This window comes from Aspergillus vadensis, assembly GCF_003184925.1.
Source record: "Aspergillus vadensis CBS 113365 unplaced genomic scaffold BO88scaffold_28, whole genome shotgun sequence".
Taxonomy (NCBI): Eukaryota; Fungi; Ascomycota; class Eurotiomycetes; order Eurotiales; family Aspergillaceae; genus Aspergillus; species Aspergillus vadensis.
Window position 1 is genome coordinate 349850 of NW_020292066.1, and position 24023 is coordinate 373872.

The following is a 24023-nucleotide window of genomic DNA, read 5'->3' on the forward strand; positions in this document are numbered from 1 at the left end:
GTTAGTTGGGAGACATGACCCTTGGATCTTTGCCAGGAGGAGATGATGATGATGATGATGATCTTTTTGGTATTTAGTATTCGTTCGATGACGATAAATGTCCCACCTTTGCTCACTCATACTTATTTGTGTTAATTAACTCATGGGTTAATTAGTAGTCTAGTATCTTGCTTTTCGTGCTAGCTTCGTTTCTGTCCACGGAAGCGAATTGGCGAGGAGCCGGATGGAGAGACTCCCCGTCGTCCAATTCCCCACCGGACCACAGGCTGGCTGAGATCGAAATGAGGGTCGATGCTGGTTCTGGAGCCGGGACCTTTGGAACGGAGATTTCCGTCCTCCTGAGTCCCTTGCCATCATTTGTGGCTTGTACACTGCACAGACGATCATTCATCCGGTAACGATATGCAAGGTCGTTAGACCCCCCTCCATGAGCTGGATCATAGACCTTGTGCATTCGGGCTGCATGGTATTGCGTCATGGTATAGATAGCAAGCTCAAGGCAGCGAATTTTAATGGCCCATCTGAAGGGGGTCCAAGTCGATTGTTGGCCATATTGCAGTGCACCCCTAAGCGTGGACGGTGGCTGGACTGAAAAGTAGATTTTCACAATCAAATCTGAAAGGTGCAGTGGATCCACCAAGAAGACAGATGTCCGACCTAGGGATCAACTTGAGGGGCTCGAGGTTTCGTTAGAATATGCCTGACTCGGGTGCCAAATGCACAGATGCTGTAATGATCATATCTCTTGAATCTGGAGAAGGCATGTCGAGTGGTTTCAAATGTGAAACTTTTTCCGGGGAAGATGTACTAACAGAACCTTGAATGTCGCTACTTCAAGGTCGATATTTTCGGTACTAGTAGCCATTGGCGAAATCCATCTTGGAATGATAATAATAGTTTTTGAAGGTCGGTGTTGGTAGAAGTGAGCCTGCCAGTGCTTATTATATATCTTGGCTCGACCGTCTAGTAGTAGCCAAGTGGTACCTTAAAAATATACTACTAGTAGTACAATTAGTAGTTTTGTGGACGGTAAGAAGCACACACACACACACACACACACATCCAGATTAGGCGATGGTTTAATGCATGCCGACAAGTCTCATTTGATGGCATTTCTCATATGAAAAATAAATGCATGGTGTTCAGATGAATGCCGTAAAAACCATGATCGATGCGACTTGATGCCTGACAGATACAGCCTGGCTTGGCGTGTTTCGGCGATGGTAACCGAACGGACCATCAATTTGTCTCTTCCAACACCAATGTTGATGCAGTAGGAAGTGCTGTTCTGGGACGGCAAAAGTGTGCAGGAACTAATTATCGCTCTACAGCGTGCGAGGAATCGAAGACAACGTCTTATCAACATAACCATTTTTTCCAAACCATTTCCGGACTAGTCATCACTCCGTGGTGGCCGTTGAAAGACCCCTCGGCCTAACCAGACATGCGGTGACCGATAGCACCACCCAGCAGCTTGTGTCCGCAATGGACGCCTACCCGGAAGATTATGTTGCCCACAACCTCCCCTTCGTTTTGCTCTCCGGTCTTGAAGCAAGCGCCGACGATGATCTGCAATGCGTGCGAGCTGATTATCCCCTCCTCCGAGAGAGGGGCGTGAAGATATACTCGGATTTCCCGCCTCTGACCGGCTCAGTTGCGGAGGAATTGCGGCGTGTACTTCTCGAGGAAAACGCTTTCCGTGCCCCGTGGGATACTAGTGAGGGTGCACATGCATCTTCATCCAGAATTGAATACAAAATCAGAAGCGTTGGACGGGTAGGTTGATACACCGTGGCTGTCGAAGCATAACCCCCTTCCTCGTTGCACCTGCACTTCGGAGACAAACAGCTAGCCCACCCGCACCTACAGGGCGAGGTTTCGTACCACGCGCAAGCTTCCTTTGCTACTTCACATTTGGAAATTCTACTACCATTCATGCCGCAAGGGCCGCATTCACGCCGCTGACTTCTTATAGTCCTACAGTCTCCCCCCGCGCAAAGCTGACCCCCCACCCGTATCGCCGACGAGCCCGACGGCCGGACAAGACGATGAGATATCGCGTGGCACCCCCTTCATCCTTCATTCTCCCATATCCCCACTTACACCAAGCTCGCCGACGTTTCCAGATGGCTTGCTTAGCCATCTATGGGTCACTAAACACCAGGACCTTGTCCCTGCGGCAGTGATCAATTTCTTCCCCTTCTGCTTCGATCCTAATATGAGCTCGCTGCGCGACAATCAACTCAAGATAGAAATAAATGGATTGAAGAAGGAATGGGCATCTTCTGGATACAAATCCCGATTTATAGTTGTTCTCTTGTCAGAAGAGAGCACGGGCAGCTATGCTGGGGATGCGGAGGACAGAATGGCTAGCATTCGAAGGGCAACGAATCTGGATCAAAAGTCTATATTCCTCCTTCCGTCCGATGCGACGCCAGTGGAATTGAAGGAATTCGCCACGTCCCTGTTATCTCTTCTCCAGCCATCGGTGATGGAATACTACCGGGACCTATCGAAGCACGCCAGGCGCAAAAGAAATCGAGGCACCATCCCCCCGCCAACAGCACCACCAACAAGTGGGACGTCCCAGACCTTATCGTCTCAAGGATGGAATGTTCGATATGAATTCAAACTGGGTATCTTTGCGGAATTCCGCCAAGAAATCGATGCCGCGCTTCGGAATTATGAAAGCGCATACGAGACCCTGTTTGGTCAAGAGGTGTTCGAATATATTGCTGGCTGGAATCCTAGGTTTAATGATGCACGACTTCTGGGGGATGTACTGGCCATACGTATCATTCGCGGCTTGTTGATGACGGGACAGACAACACCTGCTGTGCGGTTTTGGACTAGCCACCGGAATCGTTCAAAAGATATCATCGACCGGCGCGGAAAAGGCACCAAGAGTTATGGCTGGGCAGCCTGGGAAGCTAGGTGGTCGATGGTAATGGCCCAGCTCATTCGCCAAGCCAATATTCCCTACTTCACCTCCGTCGGCATCCCCCAGGATCAGTTTCAAGAGCAATACTCAATCTTCGTACCACGTGACAAAACGGTTTCCCCTTCGGATGCATATCTTCCGTGGGAACAGCTTCATCATGAGGGTTATTGGCTCTATCGAGCGGCGCAGTATACTATGTACCGTCGAACCTTGGCGGAGCAGATTCCAGAAGACGATCGGATACCACCAGGACAGTCTCCCGCGTCACAGATAGCCAATAAGTCTTATCTATACGACACCTATTTGGTACCTGAGCCGCATGTTGAAGCACCCCAGCCGGGAGTGGTCGGTTTCAATCACGCACTGTTAAGATTGGATGCCTTGAAAGCGGCACTCGAAGAGTTCTCGAAGAGAGACCAAAACCGGAAAGCGGAGAGCATTAGCCTGGAGATTGCAGAAGAATATATGCGCCTAAGCTCATGGCCGGAGGCTTACGAAATCCTTCGACCACTGTGGTCGACTTTGTCATGGCGACGTTCGGGCTGGTGGCCGCTCATGCAAAGGGTTGGCTGGGCCCTAAGGGAATGTGCCGTACGCGTGAGCGATAGCGATATGGTTCTGCGCGTTGACTGGGAACTTCGACATAAGGGTGAGCTTATTCTATTTCTAAATCGTCTTGCACTGCATTAGCATCGCAGCTTCGATTGTCTTCACTAGTCCCCTGTCTAACATCATGTTATTCTTTCAGTGTTCCAACCGCGGCCCGACTGGGTGTATGATCTCCATAATAGTCTCGAGGACTTTCCTTTAGTGGATCCCAAGCCATCAGTGGTCCTGCGCGCAGAGGACATCGTGCCCAGCGGTAAGTTATTTCAGTAATATCATAAACTTACTCTTACTGACATTTTCCCCGGGCTCTAGTCACCGCGTCTTTCGTCTTTCAGAGTTCCGAAGGAAATGTAGGTGAGCCGTCTAAGGGCCAGCTTATCATTACCTCCTGTGCCCAGCCCTCATCGAGCCCTCTCACATTCTCCGAAGTGAAGGTAGTGTTTGAGGGTTGCCTGCGGCCAATACGGCTTCAGTCTGATCGCAATGTGGACGCCGATACGGCTACACCCTGCACAATAACTTCGCCATTGCTACGTGACCCCAGTACGGCTGAAGACTTGGCAGCTTTGCAATCACCCACGAGCGGATTGACTGCTTTGACTGGGCTAGCAGACCTGACGTTTGGGCCTTCCCAGACCAAGGTATACGATATTACCTGCATTCCCAGAGAAGCCGGGGAGTCCCGTGTCGCGTCCATAACATTGACCGTCGAGGAAGAAAAATTCGATCTTACCAACGCGATAACCGATTTGACTCCATATGAGTCCTATTGGTGGCAGCAAACGTCCAAGGGCCCAAGCCGACGGCGCGTGGGCAAAGGCCGCGATACGGGCCGATGTAAGATACTACCCAAACCACCCAAGATACGGGTAGAGCTGCTGAACCTTCGAGAAACATACTATACGAATGAGAAAATAATTCTCCGAGTTGGTGTCGACAACGAGGAAGAAGAAGCTGCAGATGTTTCCGTTGAGACTAGACTTTTCGGCCGGCCGGAGTCCACGGCTAAGATACGGTGGCTAGATGAGGAGAGTTCCTCGGAGATGCAGGGGTCTGGGGAGAGTACTCCGACAGAAGGCAATTCTCACCACCTGAAGCGACCGATAGGGGTGATGGAACGCTCATCTCATCAAGAACTTACGATTGTGGTTACGGATACCAACGATGCTTTGGATTACGAGCTTGAAGTCTCTGCGCTCTACAACCTCGTCTCTGATATACAGACACCTATCATCGCGAGCATGCGTGTTGGCCTATCAATCATCAGGCCATTCGAGGCCAATTATGAGTTCCTTCCACGTCTTCATCCTCAACCCTGGCCGGACTTCTTCACTGTGGATGACGATCTGCTTTCAAATGGGGATGAAGTCAAGCCCGGAGGTTTGCAGCAGAGATGGTGTCTCAACTCCAAGGTCGTCTCTTTTGCTGTGGAGCCCCTGGTTGTGGAAAAAATGTCATTAGTGTTGCTTGGACTGGGCGGCGCTGCCACCTGTCACATTGGGTCGGAGGAAATTATCAGTCCCGAGGTGGCGGAGATCCGTCCGGAGGAGCTTCGAGAATCTAATTTCATCATGGACCTTCAGAAGGAAATCTTGGGTGACCGCAGACCTACAGCCTTGAACCTCGCCCTAGAGATTCGCTGGAGGCGCAATGCAACAGATGACGGTGCGCTGAACGACGGATCCACAACCACCACGACCACGCTTGATATCCCCCGATTCGTTATGCCAGCAGGTGAGCCTCGGGTGGTCGCCTCAGCTAAGGCGTCTGATACACTTTCGGGGTTGATCCATCTTGATTACACTCTAGAGAACCCGTCGATGCACTTCCTTACTTTCAACCTGAGCATGGAAGCAAGTGAGAACTTTGCGTTCAGCGGACCGAAGACGATGGTCGTGCAGCTGGTGCCCTTAAGCAGACACACGGTCCGGTACAACTTGCTGGCATCTAAACGAGGTCTGTGGATCCAGCCGCAGCTCCTGGTCGTCGATACATATTTTAACAAGACCCTGCGGGTGCTACCGACGGAAGACATGCGGTCGGATAAGAAAGGAATCTTAGTCTGGGTTGATGCCGACGATTAAGGTGTGCGGCGAGGGTCATGGAAAAAGTTTGTATGTAGCGTGGAGCGTGGTATGTATGGAAATCAGGTTTAGATCTGGACCATCCTCAATTTAATTGGGATCATAGATCGAGTGCTATAGACAGATACCTAGTAGATGTACTCGTTACCCTTCTACTTAGTGCAACTAAATCAGAGTAGTTATCTATTCATCGATTATCAAGATAGTAACTAGATACCGCTCTCGCTCACGTGTTGAGCCCTTATCACGCGCTACCAAAAGAGGACTAGCGGCGGCGATCGGAGCGACGCCCGCAGCTCCTCCCCAATCCGGAGTTGCAACTTGCGCCCGTTCGTTCCTTCCCTGCCCGGACTGCCAGTCTTCCACCTCAACTTCGTTCTTCCGTCTCTTCCCCTCGCTTCTTCACCTTCTTCTTCCCCTCATCTGCTCTCCCCTATACCAATTCGCATGCTTCATGGTGCTGGGCTTTTGTCTTGTCGATCACGTCCCATAGAACTCCGTATTCGCCCTATCCATTCGGGGAATCCCGTTTTCGTTCGTTCGGCTGCTGTCGCCATCACTCTGGCTGCCTCTGCTGTAGTAGTGCCTCCACTACAATTCCAGCCATGGCGGCGCAGGCAGCTCTGATTGCCGACACCATTGTTGGCATGAAGAGAGCCCTCCGCAAGGAGAATGACTGTGCGTCCTCTACTCTCCCCGTTGTCTTTCTCATTTTCTCTAACCGTTCGCTCTTGTTTAGACTCTGGACCCGACGATCCGATCACTCAACCAACAAATCGGGGTAATAAACTACACACAAATTCGAATTTCGTCCGAGAAGGTGCTCTGGGTTACATACATCCGGAGGAGCTTTATAAGCAGGTTAGTTCCACCCCCGCGGCCGTCGAAAGCTCTCTTTTGATGGGAGCATCAGTCGATCAGGGTGATGATGATAAGGGAGGCACGCTGACCGCTAGGGAAACTTATCTATCTATAGAAAATCGAACATGCTGGATACACGCGTTATATCCTCCAGCCCAATCCCGTGCGCTATGATTCAGAAGGTGATGAGTTGGACGAGGATGACGAAGATTCCGAAGCTGATGCCGCTGCGGCGGCAGAAAATCCATTCTCGGAAATTGCGCTTGAAAGTGAGGCCTTCTGCTCCATCTCGATGTCTTCCCAAAGTTTCTTGCTAATCAAGCACCACAATTGATTTTTAGACTTCCTTTGCCCTTTAAAACACCCGTCCGAACTTCCTACCCATCCTTCTCTATCGCACGCTTATACGTCAAAAGCGCTGCTGCACATGACGCAGGCAATCGAAGCCAAGCTCCGCCAAGAAAGAGCACTGCTTTGGCGGGCCAGAAATCTGCACCGGCAGTTCTTGGGAGACAGTTCTTGGATGCCGTCCGGTGCAGTGGAGACGCCTGAAGACAGATGGATCTTTGAACCCCGGATAGCCCATACGACACGTAGCTCACCCGGGAGTCAATACAGACATAACGGGACCGCAAATCCTTTGGTGCCAGGGCCTTCTGTTCAGAAAAGCAGTGTGCAAGGCGCGTCCGTGGGTGCAGGTGATTCAAAGTCGCCTCGGCCTTCCCAGAACGAGAATGCTCAGGACAAAACTACCGCGGATAAGGACGTTGAGATGACCGATATTCATGACCAGGAGATGACGCACAAAGAAACTGTTGCGAATGCGCTTGAACAACCCCGAGAGCCGAAATCAGAAGAAGTTGATACCCCAGTTGGCGACCTGCCTCATCATTCAGAGACTATTAACCAAGTCACACAAGTCAATGGAAGCCTCACAGCAAACGCAAAGTCTGATGGGGATAAAGTGACGAACTCAGATGGCACTTTGGACAAGGATGGCATGGAGCGGGAAGTTGCCACAACCCAGGGCAATGCACAGCCTGATTCAGAAATTCGAGACAATGCACAGGTAGACGGGACGGATGCGGATGCAGATGCAGATGCAGAAATGCAAGATGGATCATCTCCCGAGCCACCTCGGCGCATGACGACCCGGGCACAGGCTAATGCAGCGAATCCACAGGAGGGCGACTCCGGACCCCTCTCCCCGTCCCCTTCTGACGACACATTAGGGAGTCTTCCGACACCCCACCCTCTTTTCCTTATACCGGACTCTGTTCGGCCAGATTCGAACTTCGGCCTCCCGCCCAACGAAGCGGAAGAGACACGTCGACTGCTTTGGTCCTATGTACAGAAGCAGGAGGAGACCGTTCGTGGATTTGAGCATATGCTGGAGTCTCTGCTCCGGGCCAATCGGATGAAAGAGGATGTGCTCGAGTGGTGCAAAGCGGAGGGGCACGTGGGCGAGATGAGCGACGGAGAAGACTGGTACGATCGAGAGAAATGGGGCCTTGCCGAAGGAGAAGATCTCAAGAAGGGTGCTGATGAGGATGAAATCGAACCGGTGGAGGAGAGCCGGACGTCGACCAAGAGAGGCCGAGGTCGACGGGCATAGGCTGGATCCTTGTTGAAATCGACAGCGTTTTGGCTTTGGATGTCTCTCCGATGCAGCTCTTGCCATCTGCACGCTCAAATTACTTGCGCTTTCCAAAGACTCATAGCGTGGAGTTGGCGGCGTTTTGGGGAGGTGAACCAGGTGTCTCATATTAGACTACCGTGGAGAATCGGTTTGAGTGAGATGGTCTTCCCCTCTCCCTCTTTTCCCTTGACGGGAATATGGATAGTGAAACAGGTGATCTTATTTACCATCCCTGGTGGGAGTATGGTGTGATTTTATGATAGTTGATGATCATGGCGAAAGCGCACAAGCGTAGCAAATGATACCCGTTGTTCCTGTTTATCTATACTTGAGAGCAGAAGACTGCCATGTGGTAATTCAACGTTGTAGTAATTTTCTTCTCCGTTCTATCTGAGCATCTCAATGTCACCGCACTTTCCTTTTTCTTTTGTTCCTTCTCAGTGGCTATACGTAGCCAGCTGTTGTTGCTATTGCCCACCCTATCCTGCCCCTTTCTCTCGCTCTCATTCTAGCCCTCCACCTCTTCCTTCCACTTCTCACTGGACAAAACCAGACTGCTAGGCGACCATGATATGCAGCCCCGTGTAGACTCAGAACAGTAGCTTGACGAGCTCTGTGTTTCCACTCAGGGACTGGCGAGACTGGAATGATGTCGAAAGGTCCAAGCTCCACTGGTGGGAGGCAAATGGGCGGTAATCTAGACCCCCGGACATAGATTCCTGTGACGTCTCGGCTTACAAGCTCTTGCCGCCGCGCTTGGATTTGGCACGCTCGCGTTCCCGCTTGGCGTAGATTTCCGCCGTGAAGGGACTACCAGGCCCGGGTCAGTGGGGGTTTACCAATTCCGTGCGTGGGGAATAAAATCTCATTTTGCGTTGGGGCTTGAGACACATGTGCATATGGGCTTTGGTTGCGACGAAAAAAAGAGTACAGGCAAGTCCATGGTGCATAGTGGGCCAATATAGAAAAGATAGATGGGATACTTACTCCTCCCACTGGAGAGCGAACCAGTACAGGATGAAGACCTCGGCCGTCAGGAAGACGCCCGCCACCTTGCCCTTGTAGAGAGCAACACCCAAGAAGTTCAGAGTACTGCCCCAGTACATGGGGGAACCGGTGACGTTGAAGGGGAAGCCGGTGACAGGCGCATCCATCAGGATACCGAAGTAGTCGCCAAGGTAGGTGCCGGTGACACCGAGGGCATACATGCTGGACAGGACGAGGACGGAGCCGAAGGCGAAAAGAAGGCCGCCGAGGACGGGTTGGTGCACAGGGGCATAGTAAGGTTGGTCTTCCAGGGCCACTTGGTAGACATGGTCTCGCAGAATTCCCAGACTGAAGATGGTGACGGCGAGGAAGTAGCAACCGTAGTAGGCATTACCGAATATACGAGTCAAGAAGTGACTCCGATACTCTACAGAATGAGATGACCGAGGAAATTGGTCATAAGCCTCTTATACTGAAAGATGAATGGAGGAAAGAGGTGGACGTGGGAAATGGTAGAGCCAAGGCAGAAACTGCCAGAGCTGGATTCCTCGTAGGATCTGGGGTGAATGCTTTTGGAGTGGGAGATGGGACCAACCAGCACGGGCGACAATGCTTGATAGAATAATGTTTAGCACTGGAAAGAATGTAATATGGCAAAGTACTTACTTCCAGAAGATAGGGTTAAAGGCGATTGACAGCGCAGCCCCTGTTTGAGAGAGAGAAAGAAACAGTTACAATCACATGCGGGGAGGGAAGAGAGGGGATTAGCCGGGGAAAGCTCCACGTACATTGGAGGGACGGCTGGGAGAAGTCGACAAAGTTGGACAAGGAAGCCATGAGGAAGGGAGATTAGAAGATGAGAGATGAGGTATAAGGAAAGAAGAAGGGGACAAGACAAGGAATGGAGGAGGTAATGAAGAAGGTGAAGAGGGAAAGGAAGAAGAAGAAGAAGAAGGAAAGGGAAAGCAGAGAGAAGAAGGACAGCAAGAAGAAGTGGAGAGAAGAAAACATTCCCGAAACGGCATGACGTCTTGAAAAAGACGCACGGGATCTTACAAGTTACAACTTACGAGACAAGGCCTCAGGCAGATTTCCCGTGTACTACTACTACGACTACTACCACCACAGTTCAAAGTTATTCTCTCCTCATTTGATGATGATAGTATATATTCTATAACTTATACTACCATTTACATATCTTATCTCACTATCATAAACAAACCCCAACTGCAGATCTTCCCCTTCTGAAGGGAGTTAAGTTAGTTATCGAGTACCTGAGTGACGCAACTACTAGCCTCTCCCAAACTCACCGCCTGATCCCAATCCATCCTTCTTCCTCTTACTTTTGTAGCTCTCGTTCTAATCCTTTCTTCTTCTTCTCTAGCCGGCAGTCCTCACTTTCTCTTCTCCATCATGTCTTGCTTCGGCTCCCTCTCGGCTTTCCTTGCCTGACCGGCATGGCAGCGCATCCGCTCCAGGGAGAATGGCCCTGAAGCATCGCGATTATGTCCTCCTGGGCATTGGTGCCTTTATAGCCTGGGGTCTCGCCGTCAAATGGCTCCCCATACTGAGATATCTGGGTTATGCTCTGGTGCTCGGTGCTTTTCTTTCCTCCACCGTGTTGTTCGCTCTCGTGCTTCTCACCATCCGCTCCCCGAATGACGCCGTTGCTTCACCTTCGCCCACGAGTCCCCGCGTCGCATTCCTCGCCCGCCACCACTGGGATCAAGAAACCCAAGCATTCAAAAGCCGTTCAACCTATAATCCACAATCTCTATACCCACAGTCCTTCATCGTCTCTGAAGGCATTGACGAGCTCCTATCCTTCGCCACGCGGGACTTCATCGCATCATGGTACCAGCATATCAGCCCCAACCCCACATTCGTGAACGAGGTGAATCATACTATTCGGACAGCCATTGGAAACCTGCGCGATAGGCTCCTAACGGAAGACCTCGTCTCTCTTGTAGTGTCCCGGATTTTCCCCGTTCTGACATCCCATCTGAAGGAGTTTGAGGTTGCTGAGCGCTTGGTCCGGGGAAGGAATCTTACCAGGAATGTCACGGAGTCGGAAGAGTTGGACATTGCCATCGCGAGCAAGTATCGCGAGGGGAACTTACACCCGGCGGCGATGCTGTCTCTCTCCGACCAAAAGCTACTGGAACAGGAGTACCTCCGCAAAATTGCCGTCGGGCTCTTGCCCCAACTGTTCCCGGAATCCGTCCTCAATAGTCGCATTGTTTCCGTTTTGATTCGTGAGATTGTAGCCTGCGCCGTGCTCTTCCCTCTCGTTTCCGTCCTCTCCGACCCGGACTCATGGAATCAGTTGATGGAGGCCTATGGTCGCACCGCGATTCAGGACCGTAAGACTGTCCGGAAACTCAGGGCGGCCCTGGACGAGCATGCATCTCCAGCTCCCCGGTCGAAAAGGGGGCACCCTTTTCCTCGACTGAGTCCTCACGATTCAGAGCGTGCTTTCGAGCGATTTGTCCGGGCCATCCGGCGCTGTAACAATCTTTCGGACGCCAGACGCTTCAGAGCCTTGGTGGCAAGCCAACTGAAGCGGGAGACTATGGTGGAAGGACAGGACCAGGTCTACCTCCGACGACTGGAGACCGGTAAGAGGGTCTTGGACCAAAAAGTAGCTAAGCTTTCTGCCCCCGGAGGCACTCAGATGTCGCACGCCTCCGCGGCCGTATCTCACTTTCGCCGTAAGAATTCTATTCCTCAGGAAGCCTCCTTAGTGGATGTCATGCATGATGCGTCGGGTCTCTCTTACTTCATGGAGTTTATGGACCGTCAGCAGCTCATGTCTCTAGTTCAATTCTGGATCGTGGTCGACGGTTTTCGCAACCCTCTAGAGGATGATTTCGGAGAAGAAAGCTCCCCGACCTCCACCAGCTGGACCCCAGCGGACCGAAGCGACATGGCTCTGATCAGTGAGACGTATCTCTCGAAACCGGAATTGAGAGTCACGGATGAGTCCCGTCGGGTGGTGAAGGCTTTCCTGAGCGCAGGGAAGCGGGCCACCTCGGAGCAGTATCGAAAAGCTCGGACGGTCATTTTGAGCACTCAATCTGCGGTGCTTGATAAGCTTCAGGAAATTTACTACCCGAAGTTCAAGCAGTCAGATCTCTACTACAAATACCTTGCATCGGATGAAGCATCCCAAGCAGGCCCGCAGTCCCCTCAACAGAGCTCCCCGAACATTGCTGAAGTGCCCGAAAGGCGGCCTTTACCTCCTCTGATGTCTCGCACCTCATCACAGCCTGGCGCCAGGCCCAAAGATTTGCGACGAGCGGCGGTTTCTTCGAGCGATGTTCGTAGCATGGGTAAACTATTTGATGACGATGAGTCTTCCAGGCGCTCATTCGATTCCGAGCGATCTGCACCGCTGTTTGACGACGACTACGATACAGATCCCCTGGCAATGTCGACACAAAGTCTAGGGAAAGACTCACAAAATGGCGAAACCGAGGCGAATCAAAACCAAGTTATCGAGAACATGGAGGCAGCCTTGAACGACATCATTGCGAGCGAGCCCAAAAACACTCGAATTGAAGATGTGAAGAACGCTGATGTGTCCCCGTCTGCATTGCCCGCTAGCGACCCTTTCCCCAGATCGCCGCGCAGCTCAATAGATATCCCTCGGGCAGATAGTCGGACAGAGGACCGTATCAAGCCGAGCATTGCCTCATTGGGCCTCGTGGATCGATCCTCACGCCAGGGGGTCTTCGATGATGATCTCTTCCCTGAACAGCAGAAGTATATTGAAGACGAATATGAAGAGCCGATGGGAACAGATACAGACCCGGCCGATCAAGTCCATGAGGCGGCTCCTGGGGATCTCGGATTGACGGAGGCCATTGAGGCGCTCACCGCAGATATCGATAAGCTCGGATCTCAAGAGTCAGTGGTAGACACGCTTACTCGCAAAGCTGAACTCACCAACAACACCGCGGAGCTGAGGATTCTGCGCAAATCCAAAGCGAGCATCCAACGCGAGATTCACCGCAAAGAGATGCAACGACAGCAGTATATCATCCAAGAAAGTGACAACAGTCTGTATGGCCGATCGACCGTCCGTATAAAATCCATTGTAGTTGGAAAGGAGGAAGATGGTCGAGAATTCGCTATGTGTACGTTCCTTACATCCTACCTCCGTCTGTCAAGGGAGCTACTTGCTGTCCAGATCCACTGACATATCTTCTAGATGTGGTCGAGGTGCAACGTAACGCCGGTGAGCAAATGCCCGCCGCCTCCTGGGCCGTAGCCCGCAGGTACAGCGAATTCCATGAACTTCATCAGAAGCTACGCATGAGATACCCGTCCGTCCGTCACCTGGAGTTCCCACGTCGACGTGTCGTTCTCAAGCTCCAGAAAGAATTCCTCCAGAAGCGACGCCTAGCTCTAGAAGCATATCTACAGAAACTCCTCTTACTCCCTGAAGTATGCCGGAGTCGGGACCTACGAGCCTTCCTCTCCCAACGAGCCATCATCCCCCGCAACGAGAACCAAAGCTCCACCACCAACGGAGAGACCAAAGACCTAGTCACTCGGATTTACAACTCCGTCGCCGATGGCATGGATGACTTCCTAGGCAACTTCGGCGTATTAGATCAACTATCCACAGCCGGACAAAGTCTCATCTCTGCCGCTACAAACCAACAATCCACCACTTCCACCACAGTATCTCCCGGTGACACTGGCCTTGCCACCGAGGACGCCGTCACCGCCGCCGAAGCGGAAGCCGAACTAAACGCCTTCGAAGACCGCGAACTCGAGCCCTTCATCAAACCCATCTGCGATCTGTTCCTGGAAGCTTTCGAGCTGAACAAGGGAAATAACTGGCTGCGCGGTCGTGCCGTGGTCGTCGTCCTCCATCAATTGCTAGGAGGTACGATCGAGCGCAAAGTTCGCGAAGGAGCACGCTCCCTTGTCCAGGATGACTCGCTTCTGCGTTACATCACCCTCATCAAGGATACCATGTGGCCGGGCGGTGTGCTTCGCCAAAGCCGCGTCCGCACTGCGTCGGAGCGGCTGAAGAGTCGCACTGAAGCAAGTCTGGTCCTGGCCACGCTGATCCCCGATCTAGCGGGCAATGTGGTCGGACGAGCGAATGCGCAGGCCGCTGCGCGCAGGATCTTTGCGACTTTGAATAATCGACGGTTGAATGCGCACCTCTTCTTTACTATCCTCGACGAGGTCGTTTTAGTTTTGTTTGGTGCGGGGGGACGCGGGACGAATACGTTGATGACTTCATGCTAATGTGTATGATATTAATCTTTCTTGTTCTTTCTCTCTTCAGTCTGTTTCTTTGTCGACTTTCTGCTATCTCTATCGCCGAGGCTGTATTGTTATTAGCGGGCGTTGCATTGATGTGCTTTTCTAGCATCTGTTCTTCAGCGCTTTAGCGCCTGTGCTATTCTGCATCGAGTTTTGCGGATATTCTATATAATGTAGCTGTTGCAGGTGCGGCGGGCGAGTGAGGCCGATGCACATACGTCTGATAATCACATGCTGATAAGGGTGGGACGTCGACCCATCATGATCGTTGGTGCCTGGACCTACCGGGTTAGCCCGTCTACTAGAACCACACTAGGCAGTAGTTTCTACATCAGTTATTCAGAAGGTCAACTAAGTATTCCTGTGTCTCCACATTGAATCTGAATGAAGGAATGGAGCTCGAAGATACAAGATCGTCCGGTGCTCACTAAGTCAACTCGGCCAAGGCCCATCCTCGGACGGGAAACGAAAGCAGAGAGTTGGAGTGAAAAGACAACAAAGGCAGATTACAGGGATTATCATCTCCTCGCCTAGCTCCTGCCTCGACTCTCCCGGATACTGTTCCAGAGAGGCCAAGGGCACGAAGAGGACAGTATCACAAAGTATGGTGGAAGTAGCCATTGAAAGAGAGAGTAAGAGAGAAGACATTGTAGGATGGACACGGCCTGTCCGAAGCAGATTGCAGTCTATGCCTCTTCAGCCTTCTTCTTCTTGGACTTCTTGCTGGGCTGTTGAGGGGGGCCCTGCTTGGTCTGGTGAACAATGAGGCGTGTCCAGCACTCGTCCTTGTCCCACTCGAAACCAGCGAGGTAAGGCTTGTCCAACTCATCGTCGGCCTAGAGCGGATGGGAAGTCAGTATTATTGGAGGAAACGGGAGACATCTGATGGATCATCATCTTGAGCTACTTACCTTCTTCTTGAATTGCTTGTAGATCGCGTCCAGCGCATCCTTTATCGTGACGCCCTTCATATTGCGAGCGGTGACTTCGAGCCCTAGTGGGAAGTGCAAGTCGATCTTCTTGACCGGGGGGTTGACCAGCTGAAGTTTAAGGATATCCTTGTCCTCAATAGTCGATGGTGAGGTGTTCAATTTCCTGTTTACCCCGATTAGCCTCAGGTCTTCTGAAAAGGTATATTTAGCAACATGCATACCATCCAGTCTTCTGGGTTTCAATTGGAAGGGTAATCTCGATCTTCTTCTCCTCTACAAATGAACGAGTGGTTAGCAGAAGAGGATGCTCTATGTTCTTTATGAAGAATAACTGTAGAAAGAAAGGACCTACCAAGTTCCTTGATGTTGTAGACACCCTCAGCATGGGAAGAGGTACGTCTGTGGGACTTCTTGGCATCCTTGTCGGGGGCCTTCTCATCCTTGGGGGATATCTCGATGGCCGAGTCAATCTTTTGGAGTGGTTCAGACATGGCTGCGGAATATGGTGACAGGAAGCAGTGAATCTCTTAGTAGGAGCCCTGGTATACAGAATAGCTTGTTAGTTGTGTGTACTATTAAGGGGATGGATGATGTTCCTTTGGCCACTTGAGGACACCCCAGTGGCAGAGGAGGGAAGGACCCGAGTGGTGACGTGGAATGACTACTCGAGCATTCTAGTGCTACTCTTAGATAGAAGAGTTGAACTTACCAGCAAGTGAAGGAGTAAGTAGTATGTATGAACAGTGAGTAGTATGGAATGGGAGGGAGGGAGAATCAAGTCAGTAGGACCCAACAAGATAGTAGAGAGAAGAAAGGAAAGGAAGGAAAGGAAAAGGAGGAGAAGAGAAGAAGAAGAAGGGAAGAAAAGGGAGAGGGAAAGGGCAGGTGACATGGATGGGCCAACCCAGAAATGGGGAGAACAAGAAGAAGAGGGAAGGAGCGGTTCACTTTGCTCTCACTTGCTACTTTGGGATGTTGTCTCTGTCAGTTACTACTAAGTTACCTGACGTATACCATACCATCGTGTTCCTTACCTGATACATCCCCATTAATTCCCTCTTGGCTGCCTCTCTTCATCCATCCATACCATTCATACATAATGTAGATAGATACGGACGTACATTCATCTATACATACATACATACATAGAGGCATGGGCTGCATCGGACTAAGAGAGGAGGTTTAATGAGTAGTCTACAGCACGGGGTGTACGTAAAGTTCAATTGCAAACTACTGCACAGCTACAGGGATTATGATGGAAACTGAATGGCTCAAATGATGAATAGAAGCGGGCCCCAGAGCAATCATCCTGGATCGTATGTTCCCACTATGAACAGGGGAGGAAGCCTGAATGGCAAGAGAAGAGAGAGAGAGAGAGAAAGATGGCAGGCAGGGTGGAATGATGGGAGGAGAAGGAGGATGGTTGTTAGGATCTCCGCACCGGACGATGCATATCTACATCCGGACCATCACCTGATGAATGGTTTCAAAGTACCACCTCTCCCTCCCACCCAACCTCCCCATAACCCTCTCTCCATTTTCATTTATGAATGAATTTAGATAGTGTGGAATTCTTAAGGTGTCAGATAAATTTCTCCAAGTAAGTAAGTAGTAGATAAAAATCAATGAATGATGCACCCGGGGCAACCGGATCACACGAGCAAGCCTGACGTCGAGAGCTTCCGGGCGACGGTCCACTAAGGCTGCACCCCGCATTCCCGCCCGCTCCACTTGGTCTGCTTCTTTCGCCCGTACTTTATTTTCTCTCCTTCGGTCGCTCTCCCGCCTGGCCCAATGATTTCTGTTTCCTTCTCCCTGCACCTACCTGCGGTATCTTTGACGGAGCAATCTCCAGGTAGTGGTATAGTAGTCGTTGTAGGTATAGTAGTGGCATACGACACCCCCTCCCCATCAAGCCAGCAGCCGTAATGAAGATCGAAAATGCGTCACCTTTCTCGTAACTACCAAACTGATTTGAGCTGATTGACTCGTCCAAGCGGATCAACCCCAGACGGAAAGACCGATGAAATGCATGACCTCATGGCGCCCATTTCCTTTCATTGTGCCAGACAATCGGCAGATGCCTTCCGTGGTACAGGTTGAACTGTAAACGTCCGCTCATGTAAGGTCTGTCATCCCCCCCGTGGCACGTGAGGTCCTTTGACATCCAAATCGCGAGGGCATCGAATGAAGGGATACCAGCCCTGGCCGAGACTAGACAAGCTCGAGGGTTTGAGAGGAGTCTTGATGGGTGTGCCTGTCCAGGCCCCGGGACTGGACCAGTGGTGTGATGCCCCCCCTGTAGGCTGTAGCCTGCCTACAACGTAGACTAGGTACCTTCGAAAGTGAAACTGCGCCCGAGACGGGGCTACAGCAATCGGCGATCATAAGGTGTTGGATTGCAAGTTATTGGCCATCCAATATTTCGACCGTGCAGGCTTGGGCGGGGTCCTACGAATCATAACGGGGGTCCACGCTGCATTTCCATATTGCCTGCAACACACTACCAGCATCAGTCAATGATAATGGGTGGCGACCCGTTGCAGGTCAGCTTTCCCCCCCTCCCTTCCTCCCATGCTCGTAGCGAGTGCCCATTTTGTTGACGTTAATGGTTATGAGATACCAGCGTTGAGCAGATTCGACCGGTCTGCAAAGAACTGAGGCCTCAACCGAGCAGTCAGGGGATTGGTATTAGACTGTTGGCAAGGTATGTTGTTAAGCGGCTTGTATATCTATATAGTCCAGCAGTCTCAGATGTGGGGAGACTAGTTATTGCCATTCCCTTCATTGGTATAGAAGGATGAACTTAAAGAAGCAAAGCGAAGAATTTGTCAAATTGCTGTTAAGCATGCAGGTTATCTTGAAAGTGACTAAAGAGCATCTCACTACAAACAGTGGTAGAGATAATCCCACTGTCCTACCCACTACGAAGTAGTAGGTAGTAGTGACTATCTATGTACTACAGAGTGATTACCCAGGACGGAAAGGCGAGAAGGAAGCTCTCCCCCAGCTGACTCAGCAGTTTGTCTTGTTTGAAGGCGGTGAAGGGAAAGCCGCGAAGAAGATATTCGATTAATTATTGCCCATTTGGATGAGCGAGCTTCCATACAATCCAATCCATCTTCATCCCATTCCTTTTCGTGCAATTAGTGAATGCTGCTCGGGCTGCCAATCTAGTGCGCCTTTCGAATCATCCAAGCTTCACGCTCTTCGGTCAATTTGGCCGGTTGCGCCTCTCTTCCGCGACCGCTTGGGTACAACACCACCCAGGTCTTGCTGCCTTTCCTCCCGCTCCCAGTCACGTCTGCTTTTTCCTGGTTCGTCTCGCGTTGCGGATCCCCTCAATTTCCCTGATGGTACAGCTTATCGCCTAATCGGTTCATATAGTGTAATACTTCGCCGCCCTAATGTCGCTTTTCGGTTCCGTCGGCGCCGCGACGACCTCAGCTGGTCAGACCAACACCACAGGTGATATCTCCAAGGATGTTGCCCTGAACCAACCTCCCGAGGACAGTATCTCGGACCTCCGCTTCTCCCCGGCTAGTGAACACCTCGCTGTCGCCTCATGGGACAAGAAGGTTCGCATTTACGAGATCAATGAGCAGGGCCAGAGCGAAGGTAAAGCTCTGTTCGAGCATGAGGCCCCCGTTCTGAGCTGTTGCTGGTCGCCGGTGAGCTCGCCCTCATTTCCTTGTCGCAGTGCCTACAGTTAACTGATCTGGACTCTGCTACTACCTAGGATGGTACGAAAGTCGTCGGAGCTGGCGCCGACAAAGCCGCTCGTATGCTCGACCTTGCGACCAATGCGACCACTCAAGTCGCCGCTCACGATGCGCCCATCAAATGCTGCCACATGATCCCAAACCCGGCCGGAGGGACCCCGCTACTTGTGACCGGCTCTTGGGATAAGACTATCAAGTACTGGGATTTGCGACAGTCGAATCCCATCGCCACGGTGGAGTGCCAGGAGCGTGTTTATACCATGGATGTCAAGGACAAACTCCTCGTGGTCGGCACCGCAGACCGCTATATCAACGTCATCAACCTCGAAAACCCCACCAAATTCTACAAGACCATGCAGTCTCCCCTCAAGTGGCAGACGCGAGTAGTCAGCTGCTTCTCGACTGCCACTGGCTTCGCCGTCGGCAGTGTTGAGGGCCGCTGTGCGATCCAGTATGTCGAGGACAAGGACTCCTCCAACAACTTCAGTTTCAAGTGCCACCGTGAGACTCCTCAGCGCGATGTCAACAACATCTACTCCGTCAACGCCATCTCCTTCCACCCCGTCCACGGCACCTTCAGCACCGCCGGCAGTGACGGTACCTTCCACTTCTGGGATAAGGACGCCAAGCACCGTCTAAAGGGATATCCCTCCGTGGGCGGTACCATCTCCAGCACCGCCTTCAACCGCAACGGCAACATCTTCGCCTATGCCGTCAGTTACGACTGGAGCAAGGGCTACTCCGCCAACAACCAGCAACTGCCCAACAAGGTCATGCTGCACCCTGTCAGCCAAGAGGAAGTGAAGCCTAGACCAAACAACCGGAAGAGGTAATGGAGTAGACTGGGAGAAGGCTATGTAGTTGGAAGGGATCTGCACATGGAGGCGTCGTGGAGGCCAAACCTTTCGATTTCAAATGGACTTTTGGCAGGGCTCATACATCTGGAGTATCATGCTTCGGTTATACATGGATTGGCTCGTCATGCTTTTTTCTTTTTTTTTTTTCCCCTTTGTTTCATTTCCCCGTATCATGTACTCTTTTTGTTATTACTACTATTACTCTCTGGGAATGCATATGAGCGATTTATTCAGGTTAATCCTGTTGTCTATCCGGGGTCCCCCATGTCTGATATTACAGGAAGTCTACTGTAGCTGCTGGCGACAGGCGATACCCTTCGACCTATGTAACTGAATTGGGAACGTTGGGGTAGAGCACAGAGAAGACGGGATAGGATTGTATTGAAACCCATGTTGAATTGTCGAGTTTTGTTGAACTGAAACTATGCAGGATAATAACAAATGTGAAGCCTAAAGCAAGACATCCAAAACCGAAAAGATACTACTGAACCCATCAATCAATCAATCAATCAATCAGTCAGTCATCAACCGTTGCGCTCATTTCACCAACATCGTATCTCATATCGACTCCATTTTCACAAAGTATGTTTTGCATACGTAGCAACGCAGTATCCCAAGACGAGAAGAAGAAAGAGGAAGAAGAAGTAGCTATAGATCATCAACGATCTACGATGACGAAGCCGGAAAACGGAAGGAAGGGGAATGAGAGAAAACGCTCTAATCATCAGCACAGGATATCAAGGGAGTCCGCTAGTCGCTGCAACTCTATAGACGCTGTCTTCCGAGTCTTTTGACGGGATTGGGGGGCTGGGAATTCTATGTGATTTAAGAGGAGGGAATGGTGACCTGGGCCACGCCATCGGCGACCTTCTCGACGGCCTCGTCGGTCTTGCTATCGGTGGTAACCTCCACAGCCTGGGCGCCTCCCTTGGCGGAGGCTTCGACATTGCTGCCGGCGGCAGCGGCCTCAGCAGCCTTGGCCTTCTTCTCCTTCTTCTTGGCCTTAGCAGCATCCTTTGCGGCCTTCTTGGCCGCTGCCTTGGCCGCTTCCTCTTCCTTCTTCTGGCGGTCGGCCTGGGAACCACCGAACATCTCGCGCCACTCGTCGGCCTTCTTGGGGTCGATACGAGAAAACAGGTACTTGGCCTTGCCGATCTTGTGACCCGGCTTGATGGCAGTCGGCTTCCAGCCGTCCTTGATGTCCTCCAGAGAGGGGATCAGGCCGAACGGCACGTCGAGCTGCTCGTTGATCGCCTTGGAGGTGGCGGGGAGGTAGGGAGAGAAGACGCTGGCCAGGAGGTGGATCAAGTTGAGCACAGTACCGACGACCGCGGCAGCACGCTCGGGCTCGTTGGCAATCAACGAGTTATCAAGGCGGTTGGCCTGGATCAATCCGTTTCCGGCTTCGGCCAGCTTCATCGCACTCACCACACCAGCGCGGAGGTGTGCACCCTCCATCTCTTCAATGTACTGTCTGAGAGTAGTCGTGACTTCGTCCAAGGTGGGCTGGAAACTCTCGGGGACAGTGAACTCGGGAACGACCGAGCCGTAAGATGCCGTAACAAGCTTGATGACACGGTTGACAAGGTTGCCCAGCTTAGCCAGCAGCTCGCTGTTGTTGCTCTCAACGAAGGAGCGCCATTCGAACTGGGTATCACCAGTCTCGGGACGGTTCTTCAGGAGGTAGTAGCGCCACACATCCGGGGGCACACCCGTCTCCTTGGCGCTGGTACCAAAGACACCAATACCTCTAGACTTACTGAACTTGCCACCCTCGTAGTTCAGGTACTCCGTGGTGCTCAGATGGTGAAGCATAGTCCACTTCTCCTTGGTTCCCAGCTGAGAACCGGGGAAGATGACACTGTGGAAAGGAACGTTATCCTTGCCCAGGAACTGATACAGCTGGACATCCTCCGGGTTCCGCCACCAGAGCTCCCAATCGGGGGTATAGTTGGCCGTGATGGAGGGGTAACCAATGCAAGCCTCAAACCAGACATAAAGCACCTTGCTCTCGAATCCCTCCAGAGGCACCGGGACACCCCACTTCAGGTCTCTGGTGATACCGCGGTCCTTCAGACCTTCCTTCAACCAAGACTCGGTGATGACACGCGAGTTCTTAGGCCAGTCGCCCTTTTCGATAGCATTCTTAGACCATTCTTCAATCTGAGGCTGGAGTTTGTCGAGGAGAAGGTGGATGTGTTTCGTAGAGCGGCGGACGGGGGTGGCGCCATCAAGCTTGCAGCGGGGGTTGATGAGGTCGAAGGGATCCAAGAGGTGACCGCACTTATCGCACTGGTCACCACGAGCATCGTCGTAGTGGCACCGGGGGCATTCACCTTCCACGTAACGATCCGCCAAGAAAGATCCATGTGTCTCACAGAAGGGCTGTTCCGCCGTCTTCTCCGTCAGATAGCCGTTCTCATAGAGCTTCTTGAAGATGGCCTGGGAAATTTCGGTGTGTTGCTGGGTCGGGGTACGTCCGAAGTGATCAAAGCCAATCTCGAACCATTCGTACACCTGCTGGTGGATCTTGTTGTACTTGGCGCACAGCTCCTCCGGGGTCACCTTCTCCTCCAACGCCTTGGTCTCGGTTGCCGTTCCATACTCATCGGTACCACAGATGTAGAGTGTTTGATGTCCGCAAGCCTTGTGGAATCTGAAGAAGTGGGTGTTAGCATTGTGGGAATGGAATTAATGAGAGAGCTCGCGGAGAGGAGCCAAACAAAGGGAGCAATGGGGAGGGGGGGGAGGAAAGGAAGCAGGATGAATAGATAGTACCTGGCGAAGACATCAGCACTGAGGACGGAACCAACAATGTTACCCAAGTGAGGCACGTTGTTGACGTAGGGCAAAGCACTGGTGACCAAAATATTGCGCTGGCCCTTCTTGGGCAAGATCTTAGAGTCTGAAGCCATGATGGAATTGGAGGCGGATGGCGGGGAATTGGACTATCAGCGGGATGGAGGGGTAGAAATGTTGCAACTTTTTCGCGGGTGCGGATGATTCATCGCTTCATCGCTTTCGGCCGCTTCTCTCCGCACTTTTTTTGGGCGCTTCCCTTTCATATCATCTCGTCTCCTACTGTTCCATTCCTTTGCCCCCACTCGACTGCTGCAACTAATAGCGGATTCCTAGATACCACTGTCGCGTTCTCTACTCTATTACCGTCTTGTCTCTCATTCCTTCCCTCCCGTGTCTATCTCTTTATTCTCCTTGAATCGCAATCATGGAGAACAATAACCTACTTGACAGTCTGCTCGACCTGGAGGAAGAATTCTACCAAGAAGGCTACGATCTGGGTGCAGCGGATGGTGCACAAGCCGGGTATACAGAGGGTAGTGTGTTTGCTGTCGAGAAAGGATTCGAGAAGTTCCTCGAGATGGGAAGACTATATGGCAAAGCCCTGGTCTGGTCTCAACGGCTTGCAGATTCGCAGCTGTTGGGAAACCCCGAGTCCAATGGCCAGAACAACGGAGCCCTGGAAAGTGATCACAAACAGGTAGAACTTTCCTTGTTGGATCCCGCCATCTGCAAGGAAATGTCGAGCCTTTCATCGAGCTCCAGGCTAGCCAAGAACATCGAGATCCTGCTGGAACTGGTAGACCCCGCTTCCCTGCCTATGGTGAACACGGAGGAAGCGGTGAATGATGTAGATGAGCGCATGAAAGGCGCTGCTGTTAAAGCCAAGTTGATCCAGCGTGCCCTGGGCGAGAGGGAAGACAACTCGGATATACACCCCGATGCCAAAGACCTCCCGGTGTCTGGTGATGGCACTGGCAGCATTGAAGACATTAGTTCCCTGAACATCCGGCATTAATGGATGACTTGCTTTCATCTTTTTCCATGGGCAATGGCAAGGATCTGTTTGGGGGTAAACAGACACTCTGCTTCTTTTGCAGCATCTCCCTCGGCCCTCCCCTCGGACGTTCTCCGATTTACAGGTCACCAGAACCTGCTTGCTCATTTCCCGCAAGCCTGGGAACTCATCCGAAAATCAGATTGCCGAGACCTACTAAGCCGCTCCGCAATATTGAGAATGGCTTGTCTTGGGGGAGAAGTCCCCGGAGGGGCGATGATCGTGCCCCAAACTCGTCTGTACCCCACA

General features: G+C 51.8%; 9 protein-coding genes across 9 annotated transcripts; 5 read left to right on the forward strand and 4 right to left on the reverse strand.

Moving 5' to 3' along the window:
- Nucleotides 1-1270: 1270 nt before the first annotated feature.
- On the forward strand, nucleotides 1271-5760 carry BO88DRAFT_491212 (uncharacterized protein). The gene is made up of 4 exons (XM_025712844.1): nucleotides 1271-1776; nucleotides 1976-3590; nucleotides 3690-3803; nucleotides 3863-5760. The coding sequence occupies exons 1-4, from the start codon at nucleotides 1486-1488 to the stop codon at nucleotides 5632-5634; spliced, it is 3792 nt and encodes a 1263-aa protein (XP_025558662.1). The 5' UTR covers nucleotides 1271-1485; the 3' UTR covers nucleotides 5635-5760.
- Nucleotides 5761-5987: 227 nt separating this feature from the next.
- On the forward strand, nucleotides 5988-8450 carry BO88DRAFT_408181 (uncharacterized protein). The gene is made up of 4 exons (XM_025707648.1): nucleotides 5988-6312; nucleotides 6374-6495; nucleotides 6611-6764; nucleotides 6837-8450. Exons 1-4 carry the CDS (start codon nucleotides 6240-6242, stop codon nucleotides 8108-8110), a joined length of 1623 nt encoding a protein of 540 aa, XP_025558663.1. The 5' UTR covers nucleotides 5988-6239; the 3' UTR covers nucleotides 8111-8450.
- Nucleotides 8451-8868: 418 nt separating this feature from the next.
- BO88DRAFT_349924 (bifunctional phosphatidyl-N-methylethanolamine N-methyltransferase/phosphatidyl-N-dimethylethanolamine N-methyltransferase) lies at nucleotides 8869-9958 on the reverse strand (the record flags this gene model as incomplete). Its single annotated transcript, XM_025703475.1, has 5 exons — nucleotides 8869-8944; nucleotides 9122-9548; nucleotides 9717-9733; nucleotides 9788-9827; nucleotides 9910-9958. The coding sequence occupies 5 exons, from the start codon at nucleotides 9956-9958 to the stop codon at nucleotides 8869-8871; spliced, it is 609 nt and encodes a 202-aa protein (XP_025558664.1).
- A 350-nt stretch (nucleotides 9959-10308) lies between these two features.
- rgsC (putative intermediate filament protein (Mdm1)) lies at nucleotides 10309-14389 on the forward strand (the record flags this gene model as incomplete). The annotated part of the gene is made up of 2 exons (XM_025705248.1): nucleotides 10309-13260; nucleotides 13335-14389. Exons 1-2 carry the CDS (start codon nucleotides 10605-10607, stop codon nucleotides 14387-14389), a joined length of 3711 nt encoding a protein of 1236 aa, XP_025558665.1. The 5' UTR covers nucleotides 10309-10604.
- Nucleotides 14390-14755: 366 nt separating this feature from the next.
- Nucleotides 14756-16098, reverse strand: BO88DRAFT_408186 (uncharacterized protein). The gene is made up of 5 exons (XM_025707649.1): nucleotides 16049-16098; nucleotides 15692-15878; nucleotides 15561-15612; nucleotides 15319-15502; nucleotides 14756-15243 (listed from the first exon to the last, which is right to left on the reverse strand). Exons 2-5 carry the CDS (start codon nucleotides 15828-15830, stop codon nucleotides 15094-15096), a joined length of 525 nt encoding a protein of 174 aa, XP_025558666.1. The 5' UTR covers nucleotides 15831-15878; nucleotides 16049-16098; the 3' UTR covers nucleotides 14756-15093.
- A 1279-nt stretch (nucleotides 16099-17377) lies between these two features.
- BO88DRAFT_429308 (uncharacterized protein) lies at nucleotides 17378-17852 on the reverse strand (the record flags this gene model as incomplete). Its single annotated transcript, XM_025709140.1, has 2 exons — nucleotides 17378-17582; nucleotides 17770-17852. 2 exons carry the CDS (start codon nucleotides 17850-17852, stop codon nucleotides 17378-17380), a joined length of 288 nt encoding a protein of 95 aa, XP_025558667.1.
- A 549-nt stretch (nucleotides 17853-18401) lies between these two features.
- sonA (putative nuclear pore complex protein (SonA)) lies at nucleotides 18402-20139 on the forward strand. Its single transcript, XM_025707650.1, has 3 exons — nucleotides 18402-18656; nucleotides 18727-19010; nucleotides 19079-20139. The coding sequence occupies exons 2-3, from the start codon at nucleotides 18747-18749 to the stop codon at nucleotides 19892-19894; spliced, it is 1080 nt and encodes a 359-aa protein (XP_025558668.1). The 5' UTR covers nucleotides 18402-18656; nucleotides 18727-18746; the 3' UTR covers nucleotides 19895-20139.
- Nucleotides 20140-20268: 129 nt separating this feature from the next.
- Nucleotides 20269-22890, reverse strand: BO88DRAFT_408189 (methionine--tRNA ligase MES1). The gene is made up of 2 exons (XM_025707651.1): nucleotides 22697-22890; nucleotides 20269-22574 (listed from the first exon to the last, which is right to left on the reverse strand). Exons 1-2 carry the CDS (start codon nucleotides 22831-22833, stop codon nucleotides 20744-20746), a joined length of 1968 nt encoding a protein of 655 aa, XP_025558669.1. The 5' UTR covers nucleotides 22834-22890; the 3' UTR covers nucleotides 20269-20743.
- A 50-nt stretch (nucleotides 22891-22940) lies between these two features.
- Nucleotides 22941-23940, forward strand: BO88DRAFT_408190 (Yae1 family protein). The gene has a single exon (XM_025707652.1). The coding sequence runs from the start codon at nucleotides 23145-23147 to the stop codon at nucleotides 23733-23735; it is 591 nt and encodes a 196-aa protein (XP_025558670.1). The 5' UTR covers nucleotides 22941-23144; the 3' UTR covers nucleotides 23736-23940.
- Nucleotides 23941-24023: the final 83 nt, after the last annotated feature.